The sequence below is a fragment of the Erinaceus europaeus genome, chromosome X (assembly GCF_950295315.1).
Source record: "Erinaceus europaeus chromosome X, mEriEur2.1, whole genome shotgun sequence".
Lineage (NCBI taxonomy): Eukaryota > Metazoa > Chordata > Mammalia > Eulipotyphla > Erinaceidae > Erinaceus > Erinaceus europaeus.
In genome coordinates, this window is record NC_080185.1 from 93363264 (window position 1) to 93385740 (window position 22477).

The window sequence follows — 22477 nt, forward strand, 5'->3', positions numbered from 1 at the left end:
ATGGGGGAATTGCTGTAGCTTGCCCTTTCTAGAATTTGCCTTAGAAAAGAAGAGAAAGAGAGGGGGGGGGGAGAGAATTTTCTTTATTTTTTCTTCCTTTCCTTTTCTTCTCATCTCTTTTCTTTTCTTTTTCTTTTTGGAGAGCAGCTATATTATTTCTTTCTCTTCAGGGTGACTTGCAGCTCTTCTTTCTGTTCTCTTTTCCGTAGGGCACTTCCTTCTTAACCATCTCCTCCAGCTTGTGACTGTATAAAATGGTAAAAAAAATTATAATAATAATGGCATTTACAAAGAACTTGGAACCTAGGTTCAAGATCTTTTTCTTTCATTTGTTGGGGACATCACTTAACTGCTCTGAACTTTGATTTTCTGTTCCCAAAACTGAATATTTGTGTTTCCTACATTATCTGCCTTTCTGGGGCTATTGAAGATTAAATGAGAAAATGTTTATGAAAACATAGCCTAGGGCTATTATTATAGTTATTTAAAAATCTCAGAGGGTGGGCCAGTTCTTCCCACCTAAGAAAATAGAGAATTCCTATTCATAGTCTTACTGAGCAGAAATAAGTACTCACTTGCTTATTTAAATTTTTATAATGAAATATAAATGTAAGATAGATGGAATTTTTGAAGAAGCTTCTGGCTATTGGAGACATCTAATATATTTTAAAAGCTGTCACAATATAAGTATGTTTAAAGAGATGTGTAATGGCTCCTGAAAATACCTGAAATGCCCATCCTTTTATAGATATTTAAGTATGCAATTTGTTCTAAATGTCTAATCTTGAATGATTAAATAATTTGCATACTGTTTTCAGTGGCATGAATTAAAGGCTAATTGAAGTATGATTTTTTTGCAGTAAAATTATATTATCCTTTATGTAATGCATTTAAAAATATTTTAGGCCAGTTCTAATTTTATGGTTTTATTATTTTAATTTAATGTACCAAGTAATTAAAAATTGCTACAAAGAAAAGAAGATGGAAATGATTTTAGTTAATTTCCCTTCAACAGAGTGAAAAGATGATTAGTAGAATAATGGAACAGAACTCAGCACAGTTCCTGGCACATAAAGATATTCATTAAATGTTCCTTAATGAATAAGGAATAAATAATTTATAAGTGTTTTCTAGACTTTGGTTAAAGTTGCCATTTTCAGGACTCTAGAAAATATGAAGAAGACAACTTTATGGAGAGGTCACACAAGTCAATTTTTAAAGAAACCATTAAACTCTCAGTTTGTTTTCCTTGATTTTTTTTTCCCTTTTGTCTTTTCTCTACAGGCCTAGGTCAGTAGCAGGTACTGAGAAATTGTTCTTCATGGTATTTTACCTTTCTGTACATCTTGCAGCAAAGACAATTACTACTCTTTGTGCTGAACTCCTTTAAAGAAGTTTGCATAGCAAATGTCTTTGGAAAACAGTCTCTTTCTTCCCCTCTCTCTTTCCTATTGGATAGAGACAGAAACTGAGAGGCAGGGGAGATAGAGAGGGAAAGAGGCAGAGAGACACCTGCAGCTCTGTTTCGCCACTCCTGAAGTTTTCCACCTGCAGGTGGGGACCAGGGGCTTGAACCTGGGTCCTTGCACACTTTCATTGTGCACTTAACCAGGTGCACTACCACCTGACCCCCAATAGTCCCTTTCTGGAACAAACTATAAGTGTTAGAATACAGAGTTAGCATCTTCCTCCAGAGCAAACTTGACTGTCTCATGTAATGAAACCATCATCTCCCTCTAAAACAAAAGACAGGCATTTGGGCTCTGTGATCTCAGAGTTCCACTCCTGTAATGTAACCCATTGTTTGTGAAGGTGCTGCCTAGACCTTGTTTTGTCACCTTGTGTGACAAAACTGGGGCTCAGGAAACAGGTACAAAACTGGGGCTCAGGAAACAGGTACAAGAAATGCTGATGCCCTTTGTTTCAAACTAAAACATCTTATGCCTTTTACCAACATCCACAAAAATGTAACAGACTAATTTGCAAGTAGGATAAAACCTCATTTCATAAAATAGTTCTTGGTAACAGGTTTCATCAATGTTTATGTAAGTATTTTTGTTTGTTTTTTATTGCTATGGTGTCATATAGTCAATGCATTCATCTTTTCAGGGGTCCATTTTATTTCCAGCCAGCCACACTTTGGGGTATAGCTGGGGATATCCTGAGTCCATAATTTCAAGACATGAATAATGAAACTCAGTACTATGGAGTTGGGAATAAAAGACGGGATGAGAGGGCAGAGGTAGATAGGATAATGGTTATGCAAAGAGACTCTCATGCCTAAGGCTCCAAAGTCCCAGGTTCAATCCCTTGCACCACCACAAGGTAGAGCTGAGGAGTGCTCTGGAAAAAAAAAATCCAGAAGCTATAGTCCATAGTACTGGCAGAAACTATGAAGTCTCTGGTAACTTTTATTTGGTGTCAGTGGTTGGGTGGTAGTAGACAGGAAGAAGTATGTAGAAGGGAATAATATATAGAAGGAAGAAGGTTCCAGAAGCTTCAAAGTAGCATAAAATTACTCATGCTTATAGATGCTGTAAGTTACAGCACTGAGACCTGCTGTGTTGAAGCTCATTAGCTAATGTTTGGAGTCGGGAATATACACTCTTGTGAGCATTCTGTTTTCTGGCTTTTACTACCTTATTCAATGGGCGGACATTGATTGCTAGTGGTTGGAAGTGAGCATGCTTTTTCTGGGAAAAGATGATGGCACTATCTGGCACATTAGGTTATTCTGTCTATACCTTTCTTCTTCCCTGCCCTAGCTTTTATGACATATGAAATATTCTGTTTTTCTAGAGTTGTATTTATTAGGAGAGAAAGAATGAGAGAGAAGAGGACAAGAGAGGCCAGTGTAGGAAAGGAAGGAAGAGAGACCATAGCACTGCTCAACTCTGGCATATGGTTATGCTAGAGATTAGACCTGTGGTCTCTGGTGCCTCAGGCATGCAAGTTGATGCTCTTAACAGGTTTATCTATCACGCTGACTCTAAAATATATTTTTTTGGTATAGCTACATAAGTAACTACAGTAACATGCAAGTTTGGTTAAATAACTGTGGATCTCAGAATTTTCAGTTTGAACATACTAATGCCACTTCCAAGAACCAATCCTTTGCTCATTCCCCTGTTGTGGGGAAGATTCCAGTTAGCTGCACAGTGAAACAATTGTATTTTTTAAATTTCTTTATTGGATTAATGTTTCATAGTATTGCAGTAAATACCATAGTTCGTACATGCATAACATTTCCCAGTTTTCCACATAACAATAAACCCCCCACTAGGTCCTCTACCATCATGTTCCAGGACCTGAACCCCCCCCCCCCCACTCCAGTGTCTTTACTTTGGTGCAATATGCCTATTCCAGTTCAGGTTCTACTTGTGTTTTCTCTTCTGATCTTGTTTTTCAACTTCTTCCTATGAGTGAGATCATCTCCTATTTATCCTTCTGTTTCTGACTTATTTCACTTAATGTGATTCCTTCAAGCTCCATCCAAGACGGGCTGAAAATGGTGGAGTCACCATTTTTCATATCTGAGTAGTATTCCATTGTGTATATAGACCACAATTTGCTCAGCCACTCATCTGTTGTTGGACACCTGGGTTGCTTCCAGGTTTTGGCTATAATAAATTGTGTTGCTATGAACATAGGTGTACACAAATCTTTTTGGATGGGTTTGTTGGATTCCTGAAACAATTACATTTTATCTCACACCACAGGAACTGTGATTCGCCGTCATCGTATTTCTCTTCCTCCGCCAGACGATGACAAATATTACACTGTGTACCATTTCAATATTAGCATAGACCTTGTACTTTATGGCCGGACATTTAAGATTTATGACTGCGATCTATTCACAAAGAACTTTCTGAAGAACATAGGAGTCAAATTAAATCCTCCGAGAAAGCGTCCAGAAGATCCTTACTTGAAGTTAAGGAAAGAGGTAAGATGTTCATATGACCGTGAGTTCTTGTCTCCGAATAAGAGTCCTTTTGGAGTCTGTAAAGTCTGTTAATAGTCAGGATAGAAACGAGAAAGAACTTTGGAGGGTATAGGCATTGTGTTGCAGGAGAAACAGGTTCCTACTCTCTTAGGAAACCCCTATGAGTTTCCTAGCACCAGAGGAACAGGTTCCTTAGTTCAGTGGAATGTTATAGCTCGTAGGGAAGTTCGAGTGGGCTTCCCAGGGATGGGTCCTTCACAGTAGTTGCTGACGAAGATTCAGTGGAACTCTGAGAGTCAGGTAAGATCAATTTCATTTTCAGGGAAGAAAGCAGGAGAGAAGCACAGTCTTACAGGAATGCCACGTACAGTAACATCCACTTCCCGGTGCCAAGTACTTAGATAGGCAGTTGGACATTCTGTTCAAGAGACTTTTTCTCCAGGGCCTCCTATGGAGGGCCCTAACAATTGGAGCTGTCTCATTGTCCTTTGGGCTGGAGAGGTTAGGTATTGAAATGTCTTCCTTACTGCCTCCTTTCCACTTTTCTCCATGGAGTGATCCCACAGAGTAGGAATCTCCAGTCAGATACCCATGTAGAATATATTTTTTATTTTTTTTGAAATTGTTTAACTTTTTTTTTTCCTTTGTCACCAGGACTGTTGTGGTAGCTTGGTACATGTATAAGGACTCCACCTCTACCAGTGCACATTTTGTTTCTCCTTCCTTCCTTCTTCCCTCCCTCCCTTCTCTTCCTTCCTTTCTTTCCTTCTACTCTTCCTCCTCCCCCTCCTCCTCCTACTCCCCCTCCTCTTCCTCCTCCTCCTTATCCTCCTCCTCTCCCCTCCTCTTTCCCCTCCCCTCCCTTGTCTCCTCCTCCTCTTCTTCCTCCTCCTCCTTCTTCTTCAATAAAAACAGTAAAATAAGGGAGTCAGGCGGTAGCTCAGTGGGTTAAGCGCACGTGGCACAAAGCGCAAGGACTGGAGTAAGGATCCCGGTTCAAGCCCCCGGCTCCCCGTTTGCAGGGGAGTCGCTTCACGGGTGGTGAAGCAGGTCTGCAGGTGTCTCTCTTTCTCTCCCCCTCTCTGTCTTCCCCTTCTCTCTCCATTTCTCTCTGTCCTATCCAACAACGACATCAGTAATAACTACAACAATAAAACAACAAGGGCAACAAAAGGGAATAAATAAATAAATATTTAAAAAAACATTATAAAAAACAGTAAAATAGGGAGAGCTATTGAGGGAGACAAAGAGATATACCTGCAGCAATGCTCTACCACTTGTGAAGCTTCCTCTGTGCAAGTGAGGATCAGGGGTTTAAGCCTGACCCTGAGGCATGGTGATGTGTGCAGTTGACCACCTGGATCTAGGATACTTTCTAAGAGCCCAGAGTTGACCTTATGGTCACTGATATTTTAAAAGTTAAGTCCACACTTATTTAGCTAGTCTTGCTAGAGTTCAAACTCAAATCTCTTGCTCATTACTCTGATTTTTATTATTGTCATTCATTTTCCTTTTCTTTTTTATTGGAGTAAGACTACATATACTAAGACATACAACATCAAGTGTTCAGTGGCTGAATTCTAACACATGCACACGTCTGTGTATTCCTCATTCCAATTAAGATATAGAATATTTGCATACCCCCAGAGTTCTCCCATGACCATTCCTAAATAGATCCCTCTCTCCAGCCAGGGATAATCTATAGATTTCTATCCTTATAGATTAATTTTATCTCATTTTTATTGTTTCTAAAATTTATAATTCATTTCCTTGAAGATAACATTCTGAATAAAATTCCCCTTTGATTCTGTTTTGATCTATTGTTAAAAGCTGTCAGAGGACCTAGTGGGGGTTGTATTGTTATATGGGAAACTGGGGAATGTTATGCATATACAAACCATTGTACTTACTGTTGAATGTAAAACATTAATTCCCCAATTTAAAAAAAAGTAAAAAAAAATTAAAAAAAAGCTGCATGTAGGATCATTCAACTCTTCCTGCTTCCTAGCCCTAGCATAATTATTCTTTAGAGTTGTAGTCAGACAGCCCTCCTCATATATATATATATATATATATTTCATCCTGAAATATCTAAGGGGAAACCCCTATGACATTATATTTGAATCTATGGACATGCAAGGAGATTCATGGTTTGAGTTTATTTTTATTTTTCCAAAGGCCTTAATAAAATATTCGTAATCAATATAAATTCTTTAGAACCAGCAGAGAAAATTTTAAGTACATCTACCCCTTGCATATTTATTCACTAACAGGTGGCATTATATGATAGGGATCATGAATGATGGCATGAAATGCACAGAACACTATGCACCTTTATAAATTTATAAAGAGATAAGCTGTGTGTGTGTGTGTGCGCGCGCTAAGAGTTGAGAATAAACACCAAGAACAGCCAAAAAATGTTTCAAATAATTTCATCTCAGACTGAGTGAATAGTTTTAGCATTTACTCCCTCAAGACTGAAAGCCCTTCAATAAGTACAGTAATCTGTGGAAAGAATAGTCTAATAAGAGACTCCATATTGACTGCAGTGCATATACTTCTCCAGTGTTTGCTGCCTCAAAAATCCAAAATGAAACTATTTAACTGAAACTGAAAAGAACTCCAATGGTGTATTCAATAATGCATCTTTTAGAAGTTTTATAGTGCCAAATACGCACTTTTAATCAATGAAAGGAAAGGTTCCATAATTTCATTTTTACACTTGTGTGTGTTGCTGGGGCCTTATGCATGCATACTTTTTACCATTCCCAATCTCACTTTTTTTTTTTGTTCTTTTTACTTGAATGTGAGTGAGAGTGAGAGAAAGGGATAGGCATCACAGCACCACCTCACCATCTGTGGGGTTTCCTTTGGTGCCTTGGTGCTCTTATGTGGTTCTAGAGCTTGAACTTGGGACCACATGCATGGTAAGGTGTACATTCTACCGGCTGAGCTATCTCCTAGCCCTTCATTTTAAACATTAAGAACATGTTTGGAGAGCCTCTGGAAGTCACCACAGCTCCGTGAGATCTCCTGTCTTGGGTGATCCTATTTGAGACTCTGTTTTGTGAATGAGCATGTCCTCATGCGAACCTGTTTGTTTGCCCACATCAGATAGAAGGGGGCGGGTTTTGTTTCAAGAGAAGAGTGAGGAACAGTAGAAGCAGCATAATGGTTCTGCAAAATACTTTCATGCCTGAGTTTCTGAAGTCCCAGGTTCAATTTCCCACACAATCTAAACAGAGATGTGTAGTGCTCTGGCAAAGGGGGAGGAAGGAGGAGAGAGAAGGGAGGGAGGACAGGAAGGGAGAGAGAAAAGAATGAGAAAACACGTAAGTAGAAGAACACAGAATTAGTGGTTTGCGGTTGAAGGTGGGGGTTAGAGCCCAGACATTGTTTTTGTACCAGTTTGGAAGTTCTCCATTTGTTTTCATTCTTTTTCTGTGGTCTTTCAGATCCTCTGGATATGAAATGTTTGAACAAAATAAAACCATAAATATCTCTGTCTCCCTTTACCTTCACAAAATCTTTTAATTTATTTATTATTGATTAGAGAAAGACAGAAGTTGAGAGGGGTGGGGGAGATAGAGAAGGAGAGAGACAGAGAGACACCTGCAGCCCTGCTTCACCACTCGTGAAGCTTTCCCCCTGCAGGTGGGGACCGGGGGCTTAAAACCTGGTCCTTGCTCACTGTAGTGTGTGTGTGTTTAACCAGGTGTGCCCTCCCCAGCCCTCCCTTCACAAAAAACCTTGGAGGAGTAAGAATATATAGATATGAACTCTCAGTGAAAAAATTGTTTTTAGTTTTGATGTAATTGATAAAGATGCAGATAATATAGACATGTTTTTTAATATTTTATTTTATTGTTAATGAGCGAAATACAGAGAGAAAGACATATACACTCATACTCACACCTGAGTAGTGCACTACTCAGCTTATGGTGGTGCTGGGGATTGAATCTGGGACCTTACAGCCTCAGAACCATTATGCTATCTCCTCGGCCCCAGATATAAAAATCTTGAGCCTGAAGATCAACACATTTTGAAAAAACGTGTACAATTTAATAAACATCATGGAAACCAAGGTAGAAAATATTTGCATTGCCCCAGAAATTTCTCATGCCCCCCTTTCTGATTAGTCTCCAACCCTCTTCTAATTTATGTGACCATTTATTAGTTTTGTCTTTTTTTTATTTGAGACAGACACAGTGAAAGAAATCATAGCACTAAAGCTTCCTTCAGTGCAGTAGGAGCCAGGCTTGAACTTGGGTTGTCATGCACATGGCAAAGTAGCATACTACCCATGTCAGCTATTTCAGCAGCTGTCTATTTTTAAATAAGAATGTTAAGCATTTGAGAAAAGTCAGTTTTGGAAAACTTTACAGAATTTTATTTTTAGTGAGGTTACAATAATATATAATATGAAAAACCTTACTCTTGATTGTCTATATTTTTAAATTTCTTTTATTAGTGATTTCATAATGATTGACAAGATTGTGGGATAAGAGGGGTACAATTCCATACAATTCCCACCACCAGAGTTCTATATCCTGTCCCTTCCATTGGAAGCTTCCCTATTCTTTATCCCGCTGGTGTATGGACCAGAGATATTTATGGGGTGCAGAAGGTGGGAAGTCTGGCTTCTGTAATTGCTTCTCCACTGGACATGGGCATTGAGCAGTTGATTCATACCCCCAGCCTGTTTCTTTCTTTACTTACTGGGGTAGGGCTCTGGCGAGGTGGGGTTCCAGGACTCATTGGTGAAGTCATCTGCCCAAGGAAGTCAGGTAGGCATCATGGTAGCATCTGCAACTTTGTGACTGCAAAGCGTTCCGATATAAAGTAGTACAATTTTTTAAAAATAATCAGGAACCTAAAGATAAGAGTATAACAGATGAGATTTGGGGGTCCTCATGTTGGAAGAAGCCAGGAAGTCTGTTTTAGATATATTCCGATGGGCCTGTGGCTTTACAAATTTTTGTGTGGGCCAGATAGCTTATGTGCAGGTGGGCTAAAAGTATTGTCTGGGAGGATTGTATCAGCGATGGGATTTTTAAGGCTAAGACTGTTTACATAGGCACATAATGTTATTCATCAGTGAAATTCTTAAATATATGCCAGAACCCTCTATGGAAAAGATATATTTATATTATTTGATTGCTTACATCCCAAAGGTTATTATTATTACAAGAACACAAACTGTTATCGTCCTTTTGTCTATTTGCAGAAATGGGATGTTGTGCAACCTTTTCGTCCCTATGAATCTTTTGACACGCTGGGCCAATTCCTGGAGTATGATCGGAAAGTTTTGCGTTTTTTCTGCCTATGGGATGATACGGATTCACTCTTTGGAGAGCGTAGAGAACTCGTTTTACACTTCTTTCTAGCTGATGATACTGTTGAAATCAAAGAAGTGATGCCACACAACGCAGGCCGAGACGCCTCATCATTGTTCCTCCAGAGGTCAAGGTTACCCAAGGTTAGTCGTGACCTCAGAACTGCTTTCCAGGTTTGCCTGTGGACTGAAACATTCTAGTCACCCACTGTCTGGAATGTTGTGTGATATGACAGTAGTTATCATACATTAGTGCAAGTGTTTAGAATAGGTTCACTTTGTATCATCTACTATTATATATCCATGAATTAATACAGAGGATATGACAGTTTGGAATGGGAAAAAATCTAGGCTTAAGGAAAATAAATGGAAAATGTCAAAGAGGAAGTATCATGGAGTTAACAATTAGTCTTAGGAAGGTAAAAACAACAACAACAACAACTATCCAGTAAAATAATTGTTTGTGGCCTTGGACAAGGCACAGACCTCTGACTTCTGTAATTTACCAATATTTCTCTCTCTCTCTCTGTCTCCCTCTCTCTCTCTCTCTCTCTCTCTCTCTCACACACACACACACACACACACACACATGCGCGCGCGTGTGCACATACACAAATTTCTGCACAGGAGTGAATCTTCTGAGAATAGCAACCAGCTACCAACAAGCCACTGACTAGTGGCAATGACAGCTTTTGTGACTTAATTAGTATTTGAAAGAGTTGTCAAGCTAATCTCTCTCCCTCTCCCTCTCTGTCTTTCTTTCTCTCAACCATGTTATGGCTGAGGTTTGGTGCCTGCATGAAAAACTCACTGCTACTGGCAACCATTTTTTTTCTTTTCTTTTAATTGATGTGACAGAAAGGAATTGAGAGGCGAGAGGGAGCTAGAGAGGGAGAGAGACAGAGAGACACCCGCAGCATTGATTCACTGCATGTGAAGCTCTCTCCCTTCAGGTGGGGTCTAGGGGCTTGAACTTGGGTCCTTGTGCATGATAATGTGTGCTCTCAACTGGACCTACCACCACTTGCCCCACTGGCCAATTTATATTTATATTTGTATTTATGACCATTAGAGAGATTATGTAACTTGGATGCAGCAGAAATAGCACAGAGAAAGAAGACCGAGGTTAGAGTTGTGAGTATTGTATTGATTGTGAGTATTAGTCCTGATAACTGTGTATTTCCCTATCTCAAGATGCAGTTAACATGGCCTCCCTCATGCTACCAGTAACTGTAAATACTAGATCAGATGGTATCATGTAAAAACACTAGTTAAGGACCTATGAGCACCTATAAAAACAAAACAAAAAAAGGCTCTTTTTTTTTTCACTCCTCTATGTTATTTTTTATTTTATTTTTTTTTAACTTAGTGCTACTGAGAGGGTTTTCTATAGCTTTCATTTCTGACTTTGAGTTATTTGCTCCTCATGGGAGGCTCACCCAGATTCTCTAAAACCACAGCGCAAAGCCCTGCTATGTTTCTTGGATGTAAAGGCAGGGATGGAAAAGACACACGATTGTTTGATCTAGTGGGAGCTCTTTGTGTGTGCAGCAGGTGGCCATGAAGCGCCAGTGAAGTATATATATACATACACACACATATATATATATATATATATGTGCTTTGAAAAATTAGTCTGAAAATAACACACTAACACACACCTGACATTTGCGGTGTGGCTTGATGTCAATTGCTTCATTTATTCATTCAGTCAACAAATATTTGTCGAGTGTCAGTAATATGCCAGCTCTGAAATTACAGTGAGAGAGAGAATGGATTAAGTCCAACTTTCTGGAGTTTGAGATACACTCACAGTGGGTGCTCCCTTAACACTGATAATATCCTTTGTTAGATGATAAAACCGAAATTCTAAGGAGAGAAATAGCTATCCCAAAGCCCTGTAGCTAGCAAGTGGCAAAGAGAGCATTTGTATCCACCTGTACTATTTTCCTGTTATCAGACTTACTTATACCCCATACCTCATAAACTCAGACATTTAAACTTACAGTTTGTGTCACATGTGTCAGGGATGATCCAGATTTCTTGTGTATTTCTTTTCTTTTTTTTTTTATTTTTGGTCAGTTTTTTCCCCCTCTCATATTTACAGTGATTTATGAGACTACAAGTTAATAGCAGTGTACATCAACACCATTCCCACCACAACAAAGGACTGTGTCCTGACACCCCCCCCCCCCATTGAATCTGAACATCAACTCTTGCACTTCATGTAACTATTTGCACTACCTCCAGTATATTTTGATCTGAGGAGTTTTCTGCTTTGTTCTAGACCACAGTTTTATGATTTTAAATTGCCACCAGGATTGTTGCTGGGGCTCAGTCATTCTCTCTCTGTCTCTCTCTCTCTGTCTCTGTCTCTCTCTTAATGTTGAAAGATAACACAGCGAAATTGAGAGAGTAGGGGGAGGTAGAAAAGGAGGGAGAAGGGGCCGGCCGATGGTGTCACATCCAGTTGAGCGCGTACATCACTGTGGTCACATGTGATGGAAGGACCTTGCAATGCATCATTCCTGCTTGAGCCTCTCAACAGGCTCACCTCTCACCTTTTTGTACAGAAGCTACCTACCGCATCTTGTTTTAACTTTCTCTTCCAGTATGGCCCTCCTGGAATCTTTCAACCAGGCCAGAGAACCGATAAAATAGTTCTCAATTTATATGGTGGCATGACTGAAAACCGAGTTACTGGCTACTTGATGGATAAATACAAGGTGAGGAAGTTCACATTTTCATCACTGTTTCCAGTGTTATTTCCCTAGAAGTTGAAATGTGGAGAGAACTGTATATTCTTCTCCTGTGAGATTGGTTATGAATAAAATTGATGAATATATAAGTTGAACAGCTAGTTAGAGCTAGTAAATGTGCAGAAGTGCATATGTAATTATATATATTGTATTGCTATTGACATTCACTTCATTGCTGAAAGAGTATTTATGTTATGAGTGTTGACTGTCTTTTGATTTAGATAAAACACTTATAAATAATACGATGGAGGGTTTTTTTTGTGATTTATGTTTTCCTTTGGGAGAGTAAGAGTTGTCTAGGTCTCTGGAGGGTCTGTGGTACCAACACCTTGTTCCTTTGTCTTTATTAGCTAGAGAAAGTACAGCAAGAATATTATAAGGATACTGACTTGACCCTAGGAGCTACCATCAATGTGTGGGGAAGAAAAGTAATCCTTTGTGATTGTGATGAATTTACAAAGCTTTATTATAAGACTAGATATGGAATTGGTAAGTGATCCATATGTCAATTAGAAAATAATTGTTTATGACTAAGAATCTTTGCTCCTGAGTTAAATAGTCTACTTTTCAGTTTCAAATGCTAAGTTTATAAAAACTGCCATTTATTGAGCATTTCTTTTTCTGCCAGGCATTTGTTGCCTTATGTATTCCTAGCAACAATTTCAGAGGCATCGTCTCAGTATCATCATTTTATTTTAGTTTTAGTTGAGAAATTATCATTTTTAGAATCAAAATATCCCTTAGGTATGTACATTATTATTACCATTTAAAAATTTGTTTATGAAAAGGAAACATTGACTAAACCATAGGATAAGAGAGGTACAACTTAACACAGTTCCCAACACCAGAACTCTGTATCCCATCCCCTTTCCTGATAGCTTGCCTATTCTTTAACCATCTGGGAGTATAGACCCAAGGTCATTGTGGGATGCAGAAGGTGGAAATTTGGCTTCTGTAATTGCTTCCCCGCTGAACATGGGTGTTGACAGGTCGACCCATACTCCCAGCCCGTCTCTCTCTTTTCCTACTGGGGAAGGGCTCTGGGGAAGCAGAGCTCCAGGACACACTGGTGGGGTTGTCTGTCCAGGGAAGTCTGGTTGGCATCATGCTAGCATCTGGAACTTGATGGCTAAATGAGAGTTAACATACAAAGCCAAACAAGTTGTTGACCAATCATGGACCTAAGAGCTGGAATAGTGCAAATGAAGAGTTGGGGCACCTCCATTTTGTGGATAGCTAATAGGCATATTTTAGTTATATTCCAAAGGGCCTGTGGCTATACTAGTTTTTTTTTTCTTTTTTCCCCTGAGCTTGAAATCTGATATGCCAGTGATCTAAGTTATTGTCTGGGGAGATGATGTTATGGCTGGAAAAAGGACCAGAAAGCTGGATCAGGGAAGAGAGTAGCACCCTAATATGGGAAAGGGCTATAAATATTGTTGACTGTAAACCCCATGAATTTGATGTGATCTGGGGCCCATATTCAGCCTAGGAGCCTATGTGACCTCTGTATCCTGACTTTATATTACAGAAGAAGGCACACAGAACACACAAAGGGGGTGGTATAAAAGAGACTTTGAATTTCACTTTTTGGTTCATTAGGGAAATTCATTCCACTGCGTCTGCATGCCATATCAGTCAAAACGTGTGGGTTCTATGTGGCCAGTCTGGTGTCCACTTATTATTTGATTTTCAAAAACTGGTCCACTTTGGGAAACACACAATTGGGCACATTTGTTTTTAGGATAGCGAGCAAGAGTTAGCCAGTGGTGTGCATGGGCTGGCTACTACAGAGAAACTGCTTGTGACCCTTCGATGGTTGGAAGGGAGAATTTTGTCTTTAATAAATGTATATGCCTATTTAGGGTCAACATGTTTCAGTAGAGACTTGAAATTTCCATGTTGATGTGAGAAAAAAAATTATGTATATAAATGATGGGCTATGGACACGCTCACTTGTTTCCCATTGAATGATTACTTTAATATAAAGAATGTGGTCGGGCTGCGTGGTGGCACACCTGGTTGACCGCATATGTTACCGTGCTCAAGGATCCAGGTTGCAGCCCCTGATCCCCACCTGCAGATATGTGGTGAAGCAGGTCTGCAGGTGTCTCTCTATCACCACCTTCCCTCTCAATTTCTGGCTGGCTATCTAATAAATAAAGGAAGATAATAAAAAATTTAAAAATATGTATGTATAAAAATGTGGTAGAGATTGCAGAACATAATATGATCCCTTCAACAAGACTCCAGCATTTGGTTGATGTTGACTGTCAGCTTGCTTTTGCGAATATAGAGGTTGCAGTTGGGGAAATGGATGTCACTCTGGGGGAGACATGGCGCATAGTATTAGTCTCTTAATTGGTTTGCAGGAAGCATTCGGAAGTACAAGTACAGTCCTTTTCCATACACTCCAAATCGCCGTCCTAGCCAAAGGGATCAGCTTCAAAGTGCTTGCTGACCCATTTCACATAAGCCTCACTGCTTAATTTCTTTGCCCACTTCTTTTGTCCATTCTGAAGACTTATTGTACAATATAAAAAAAAAAGTAACTCATGCCTTTAAAGTTAATAGAATACAAATGTTATGGACTTAAAACAGAAAACCACGCAAGTGCAAAAATATGTAGAGTTACACTGCTTATATTTTTCATAGTTTAAGCTAAAATATTCAAATTAAAACACACTTCTATCACAACATTTCTTGAGCAACAGTAGTGTACTTAATGTAACTAATGACTAGAAATCATAATCCATGACGGAAGGAGCAGGGAGGCATGACTTAATATTCTTCCATAGTTTTTTTTTTTGCATTATCTTTATTTATTGGATAGAGACAGCCAGAAATCAAGAGGGTAGGGGGAGAGAGAGAGAGAGAGAGAGAGAGAGAGAGAGAGAGACTTACCTGCAGTCCTGCTTCACCACGTGCAAAGCTTTCCCCCTGCAGGTGGGGACTAGGGGCTTGAACCTGGGTCCTGCACATTCTTCTTCTTCTAGCGTTTGCCCTTCTTCCGTAGCCAGTCAACAGCGTCAGGTTGAGCCTGATGTCTGCTTGTTGCTGGCTTTGAAAGTGACTGGGATCCATGTAGATTCAGTCGGCTAGGAAGGATCGTCAGTTTCCCCAATAAATGGGTACTCACGGGATGCACCACGAGAAGGTCGATCCAATGCATTCCTCCTGCACATTGAAAACATGTGCATTCAACCAGGTGCGCCACCACCCAGCCCCTTTTTTGATAGTCTTTATGTTTGTTTTTCCCTAAGGTGTTTCTTTGTTTTGCAAGGTCAATATACTTAATGCTACTTAGCTGCAACTACTTCTGACATTTTAGTTTTGTTTATAATCCATTTGGCCCTAAAAAGTCTTAGTGCTGACCAAACTGCCTTATAATGTGATATCCTTGAAGCCTAAACCAAGACAATGTCCTTTTGATAATTGGGGTTATTTTTCCCATGTCAATAATTGTAGTCTGGTGTGTCTATTCTGTGACATCATAGGGAGGGACTAACAAAGGTGAACAGCACAGCTAGAGACCTCCCTAGCATAAAATCAGGGAGAAATTTCTGTTGTAATATGAAGTTTTGGTGGTTTAGTGCCTTCTCCTACTGAATGGCCCCCTAGTATATTTTTTCAGCAGTTGAAAGTGCCAGAGAGACTAAGAGAAGGAATTTGACACACTTCCAAAAAAGGTGCTTGGATAAAATTTCTATGTAAGTTGAAGTGGAGGGCTTTATAGAATGCTGAGAGATAACTGAATGCCCATGCAATGCTGATTTGAATTTTAATACGATGGGATTCATTGGTGAATTTTAAGAGTCTAAGAAAAAAGGTGATTCCTTAGGATTCTTCCATATAACACTCTAATGTAACTCCTCAGCTTGGCCATCCCCTGGACTGGTCAAGCTTTCCTGCTGGGCTGGAGTATGTCACTCCCTCACTATTTTATGTGGATGAGCAAGGACTAGCAGATGGAGGTCTGTTGCACTTTCCTATAGCACGAAGGTTGGAAAAAGCTCCACGGCCTCTGCACTTATTTCTTTTATTGAAGGGACAGGGGTTTGAATGTAATTTTTTTTCTAGAATAATACTTGCTGTGGTTTATTATTTCTTTGTCCTTAAGAGGTTTTTCTTTTCACTGGTTTTTATAACTTGAACAAGCAAACATATAGTAAGACTGTTCATTCTCTCTCTTTTTTTAAGTCTTTAAAAATGTTTTTTATTTATTTATGTTGACAGGATAGAGAGAAATTGAGAGAAATGGAGATAGAGAGACAAAGAGATGCCTGTAGCACTGCTTCACTGCTTGTGAAGTTCCCCCCCTTCTCCCCTACAGGTGAGGATTGGGGACTAGAACCCTGATCCTTGTGCATGGTAATGTGTGTGCTCAATGGGATGCAATACCACCCAGCCCGGAAGACTGTTAATTCTTATGGCTTTTACCATATTGACACTAAAGTGGAGCCAAAATCTTTAGGCCCCTTTAATTTTGTGGGGTCATTTCTGGTTATCTCTGAACTTGGTGCTGGAAACATCTAGATATGCAAGATGAGAATGTAATGATCATTTGAAAAAAAGGTGATTCCCAGGTTGAAGTAACAGGTATAGAATTTGCTTCTGGTTTCACCATATAGTCTCTTGTAAAAATATTGTTTGTTTGTTTGTTTGTTTGTGTTTACTGAGAGGACCAGAGTGTCATTCTAGTATATGGATGTCACAGATCAGACTCAGAACCTCACACATAAAAATCCCGTGCTCTACTACTGAGTCACCTTCACAGCTGCTCACCACATATCTTGATGGTCTTAATGTCATTACCACTTCTATATTATCCCAGTATATAATCTGAGGACTAGGTGGGTTTTATAGCTGAAAATTTATAAGACTTGCCAATTGACCCTAAAAACAAACAGTCCACCAAAACTATTGGACCTGAACATTGAATATAAGTAAAAATTGGATGTACCTTAAGGGTACTGGGGTTCTCCTTTTGCAGGAGTCCTTGTCCAAGACACTCAGCCTAATTTTATCTTAATAGTTTGGCCTCTTTTTGCCTTGAAGTATTTCTTCCAAATAATATAAGCTTCAGGCCTCCCAAAGCCCGGGTTCATGTCTGGGTTGCTAGAACATATGACATGCACTTTGAGATAATTGAAAACTTTTCCAAGTTACGTTTTCAAATGAAATGGCGAAACAGTTCATCACTACATAGGAACATTAGAACTCCTTTTAAAATATATCAATTTGTTGGATTCTAATTAATGGTGGATAAGTATTTAATATATCTGTTTTTTGCAAGTCACTTGGAATTAGAGTTATCCAACCATTTGAAAGACAAATGTGGTTGAGGATCCTGCAGAGTATATCTGGGAAGATGCTTTGTATAAAAGCGTGCACTTTTTCATTTATTCATCAAATAACTTTTAACAGATGTCATGATAGAAAACTACAGGCAGGAAACCTATCATTCAGGTGAGAGTCAGTCTACCACTTTGTGATTCTATGTAATTAACCAGAGAAATGCGATCTTGTGTCAAGTACCCAAAAAGTTGTTTATGGTGTTAAAATTTTTGGAAATGACCCAGTGGAACAGCTCTAGGCTTTTACACACTAGATGGCACTGTGGGTGCAGAGGAAAGGTCTAAATTGGTTCTTTTGTTACATAAATCAGTTGTAAAATTTATGTAGTTGAGAAAACAACACTGTGTTATAAAACTGAAATTTTAGGGAAAGGTGTGGAATGCATTCTTAATTACTTCAGCAGTCCACTTGTGTGTTCTCCTGGTTATACTCTTCAGACTAGCATGTAGAGTTATATGTATGCTCTCCTCTTGGAGGAAACTGATCATGCCCTAAATTTCTGATAATCACATAGTGCTTCCCCCCTGCCATCCCTATGATATTTTCTCTGAAATGAATGTACGAGTCAGTGGTGTGCTTGCTGTGACGATTCAAGATGATAGGGTGTACTGCACTTCTACCAAATTTCGAGGTGTTAATTTTCTTCTTGATTATCAAGACTTTATAATGACCACAAATGTAGCAAGAAGAGTGGCTCACAAACTACTTACATATCAGTAGGCTGACTGCCCCCTTTCACTGAGCCAGTGAGAACTATTTCATGGCATTCTCTTTGCCAATATGTTTTCTGTGAACATTTTCTGTTAGTATGGAACAATACTCTTTTGGGGATTATGCTTGAGGGTATTTCACACAAAGGCTCCTAGGAAGGCTAAAGAAATGTGAGAGTTGAAAATATTTTCAAATTCGTGTTAGAAATAGCCTCTAGCAATTACTGAGGGTCTTGGACCATGGGGTCCATGCTTGATTCGAACAGAAACTAAGATATTTTCAAGTTAGTAAGAGCTTTGTTGTGAATCGCGTAATAGGGTAGGGTGACTGATAGCCAAAAAGGTACCTTCTCTGAACAATAGGGAAGCACAAGTTTTGTCTTTTAGGAATTAAGCAATTATGGGTGTAGAGGATAGCATCATAGCATGTGTATGTTGAGACAGAGTGGAATATGTGTTATATGCTAGCATTCTTCTTCTGATGTCATGTGTTCATAAAATGGATTCTAAATCCTGCCCAGAAGCAGAGAACTTAACTATGAGATAGAGTGTTTGCTCACCTTGACCAAACTGAGTCTCCACTAATTCACATTGGTCCTGGAGTTACAGCCTTTGTCCAAGAAATTCATGGTTTAACTGGAAAAAAAAAAACGTGTTATAACATTAGAATCTTCCCTTACCTCGCTCTACTAATTTTTCTTTGGAGTTAATATAAAGGATTTTAATTGGGCTAGGGGTCCCTAGTATCGAAAACAGTAGTTTTTGATCAATCAGTAAAAAAAATAAATAAATAAAATCCTTCAGGTTGGAGAAGAAGGTTGCCTTAGAAAACAAAATTACACACTTTTAAAATTATGGAGGTATGCACTAAATTTAATTCTCCCTTCTGTAAAATCAGTAGAAAAGGATATCTTAGAACTTCCTTTAGTCATGAATGGGAACACTTATGAGATACTCAAAGTTGAAGAGACAGAAAATATGAATTGTTTTGTCTTGTTGTTCTCTATTTGAGGCAAGATCCTGGCACTTGGTTTATCATTTGTGGTGAGATAAATACAAGTGACTTGGATCTATTATGTCAATATGTTATTTGCTCTGGAGAACACAAAATTCCACTTCTTAAATGAGTAACTAAAAGTTCCTAGTATACTGAAAATGTGTTTCTAACTCTTTCTTCCAGCTCTGCTTCCTCACAGATAAGTAAACAAAGAAAATCAACAATATCTCCCACTTAGCGCTCACTTTGAGAGAGTAGGCACTGGCTATTTTAAAAGTTTATTTTTATTTATTTGCTTTATTGGGCTTAGTACATTTGCAATCATTTTTAGGCAGTAACTAGAGTAAGTGATAAGTTTTTATTTTTGCTTGTGTATTAGGCATTGAAGCTCCATGACCTGCAGTTGAGTTAGAGGAAAGCAAGAAGGAAAAAAAAGGCCACAGGAGGAGGGGACAGTGCATGGGAAAGATGTGGATGAAATAGACAAGAGTTAGTTCTTACTGGAAATGAATTTTATTGTTGAGTGTTAACTGGAGATAGGGCAAGGCTAAATCACAGATTAAAATATGGGTTGGGTGGCATAAAGTTCCAAGTTTGAATTTTCTTATCACTGGAAAATTCAGGGAAGAACAAAACAGATTCAGAAATAGGGGTATTATGACAAAAGATAAATGTTTTCATATTGGACATAGAGAGTTTCTTCTCTTCTTTCTCTTGAACTAATGGTGATTATTGAGTGATTTTTGATGTTTTTGTAGACATGATTGAAACTTACTCTCATAAGATTTTGCTGTGTTTTGTTTGCAAGGTTTAAAATAGTCCACAAAGATCTCCATGTTCATGTTGAAAGCATAACAAGTCTTTCAAAACAACCGTAATCAGGACAAAAAAAATATTGATGTTTCATTTGCCTTTGTTTTGTTATAGACAAGTTTGCCTCGATTCCATGCAAGCCTCCACCTCCTCCAAAAGTCGAAAGGAAATTTCCACCTTATAACGGCTTTGGTTCTGAAGAGGACTCCCTCCGTACCTGCATAGGTCTAATTCCCACACCTCATCAAAGAAACTTTAAGATGTTCATGGAAAAAGACAGGTGCTTAAGGGAACCGAGATTTTAGTTCAGTTTCTCCCAAGTGTGTTATAGCTTTAATCCTGTGATGATAATAACATACACACACTACACACACACACACACACACACACACACACACACACACACACACACACACACACACACACACACTTCAAGATAGTTTTAGAATAGGGGGCTCAGCAAAATTTTTCTCTTCTTCTCCTCTTCCTCCTTTTCCTCCTTTTCTCCTCCTCCTCCTCCTCCTCTTTCTTCTTTCTTTTTTTTTTTTTTCCTTCATGGTTATCACTGGGGCTCAGTGCCAGCACTATGAATCCACTGCTTATTGCAGCCATTTTCTTTTTTTTTCCCCCTCTGTTCTAATTGAGAGTAGAAAGGGAGCTAGGAAGAGAAAAAGAAAGACACCCATAGACCTGCATCACCACTTGTGAAGTATCCCCATGGTGAGTGGGGAGTGGGAGGGCGGGGCTCGAGCCCAGGTCCTTGTGCATAGTACTATACATTTAACCAGGTACATCACTGCTTACCACCACCAACCCCCCCCCCCCGCCTCCGAAAACTTTTCCTTAAAGGGGTTAGTAGTAGATAGTTTTGGCTTGTGGGTCATGTGGCTTCTACTTACTGTAGGGTAAAAGCAGCCACAGACAGTAGAAGAGCTACATTTGCAGTTTAACTAAATGGATAATTACATCCGATTTCCATATCAGTTTTACACAGCGCACAGTATCATTCTTGTTATTTTTCCCTTACCTTTAAAAACATCTGAAAACTATTCTGAGCTCACAAGCCATATGCAAATGGGTGAGCAGCTGCATTTAGCACCCCCAGACTATAAGTCTGTCTGGCCCTGCTTAAGACACTTCAGTGATTTATGAGTGTTTTTCAGAATGGGTTATTGGAAAAGTCATGATGCATTTTTCTGTTTTTATTTTCTATGCAAAAATGCATCATGACTTTTCTGACAACCTGACATTTGAATTTGGATTGCTCACATGACTAGATATTACTTTCAAAAGATGGTCTTTCATAGGTTTTCCTAACATCACCCCTGAGTCATACGAATAGCATGTGGGCACTCACTGCCCATGGTTACTTTTTGCTTCTGCAGGGAGAACAGGAACTGGAGGAAAGCATTTGGGGGTGGGGAGTGGTGGACAAATGTTGCATTTGCTTAAATGTGGACTAAGAATTAAGGTCCCCTATGAGGGGGAAATAACAGGTAAAGAGACCCTGTGTTAAAAATGACAAAGCAGAAAAAATCAAGGTAGGAGAATCTTGTATATGATCAGACTTACTGAGGTCATATGCTGTCGTGGAACATTTTGAAGTAGCGAGGACAATAGTTTTGTCATAACTGTAACGTGGTGAAAATGTGGGTGGGAGCAAGGTGGTGCACAGCAGGTTGAGAGCACATGTCACCATGTACAGGGACCTGGTTTCAAGCCCCCAGTGCTCACCTACGGGGGAGAGGGGATTCACAAGTGGTGAAACAATGTGTCCCTCTCTGTCTCCTCACCTCTCAGTTTCTCTTTGTCTCTATAAAAGCAAATAATAAATAAATGGTGAAAATGCATGGAATCATGCAGTGTCTAAGAGGCTAAGTGTACCCATATATAATATCTGTTGTTTTTCAAGAAATTATTGCTTTTAAAGACTTCAGGGTTTTAAGTTTTAAAATTGATGATGCTCAAAGCATGATTCTTCCTGCTCTTGTTAGAAGTGCAAATTCTTTTATTTTTTTTAGTATTTATTTTATTCATTTATTCCCTTTTGTTGCCCTTGTTGTTTTATTGTTGTAGCTATTATTGTTGTTGTCGTTGTTGGATAGGACAGAGAGAAATGGAGAGAGGAGGGGAAGACAGAGAGGAGGAGAGAAAGATAGACACCTGCAGACCTGCTTCACCGCCTGTGAAGCGACTCCCCTGCAGGTGGGGAGCCAGGGTTCGAACCGGGATCCTTATGCCGGTCCTTGTGCTTTGCGCCACTTGCGCTTAACCCGCTGCGCTACAGCCCTCTAAGTTGTTCTGATATGCACCAGTGTTTAAGAACCACTGGTTTCAATCACGTAAGAGGGACATCGTTTATAAGGTTCCAGGGTGGGATTTTTGATGGATATTTTTCAATGACTGCTGTTTTTAAGCGAAGTCACCTTAAGAATGTCCCTATTGTGGGGCAGGGTGTTAGCTGAGTGGGTTAAGAATGTCCCTATTGTAAAAAGAAAGAGGACTTTTCTTATAAGTAAACAAGATGAAACATGACCCAGAGTGTTGCTTTTGGAACTCAGG

At 39.2% G+C, this 22477-nt stretch overlaps 1 protein-coding gene across 2 annotated transcripts in view; it reads left to right on the forward strand.

Moving 5' to 3' along the window:
- EFHC2 (EF-hand domain containing 2) overlaps nucleotides 1–22477 on the forward strand; it is a 201342-nt gene that overhangs the window by 84256 nt on the left and 94609 nt on the right. For both annotated transcript variants that reach the window (XM_060182527.1, XM_016190474.2), the window contains 5 exons: nucleotides 3720–3943; nucleotides 9171–9422; nucleotides 11891–12004; nucleotides 12388–12526; nucleotides 20030–20195. In XM_060182527.1, coding sequence (XP_060038510.1) covers nucleotides 3720–3943; nucleotides 9171–9422; nucleotides 11891–12004; nucleotides 12388–12526; nucleotides 20030–20195 — 895 coding nt within the window. The remainder of the gene's footprint in view (nucleotides 1–3719; nucleotides 3944–9170; nucleotides 9423–11890; nucleotides 12005–12387; nucleotides 12527–20029; nucleotides 20196–22477) is intronic.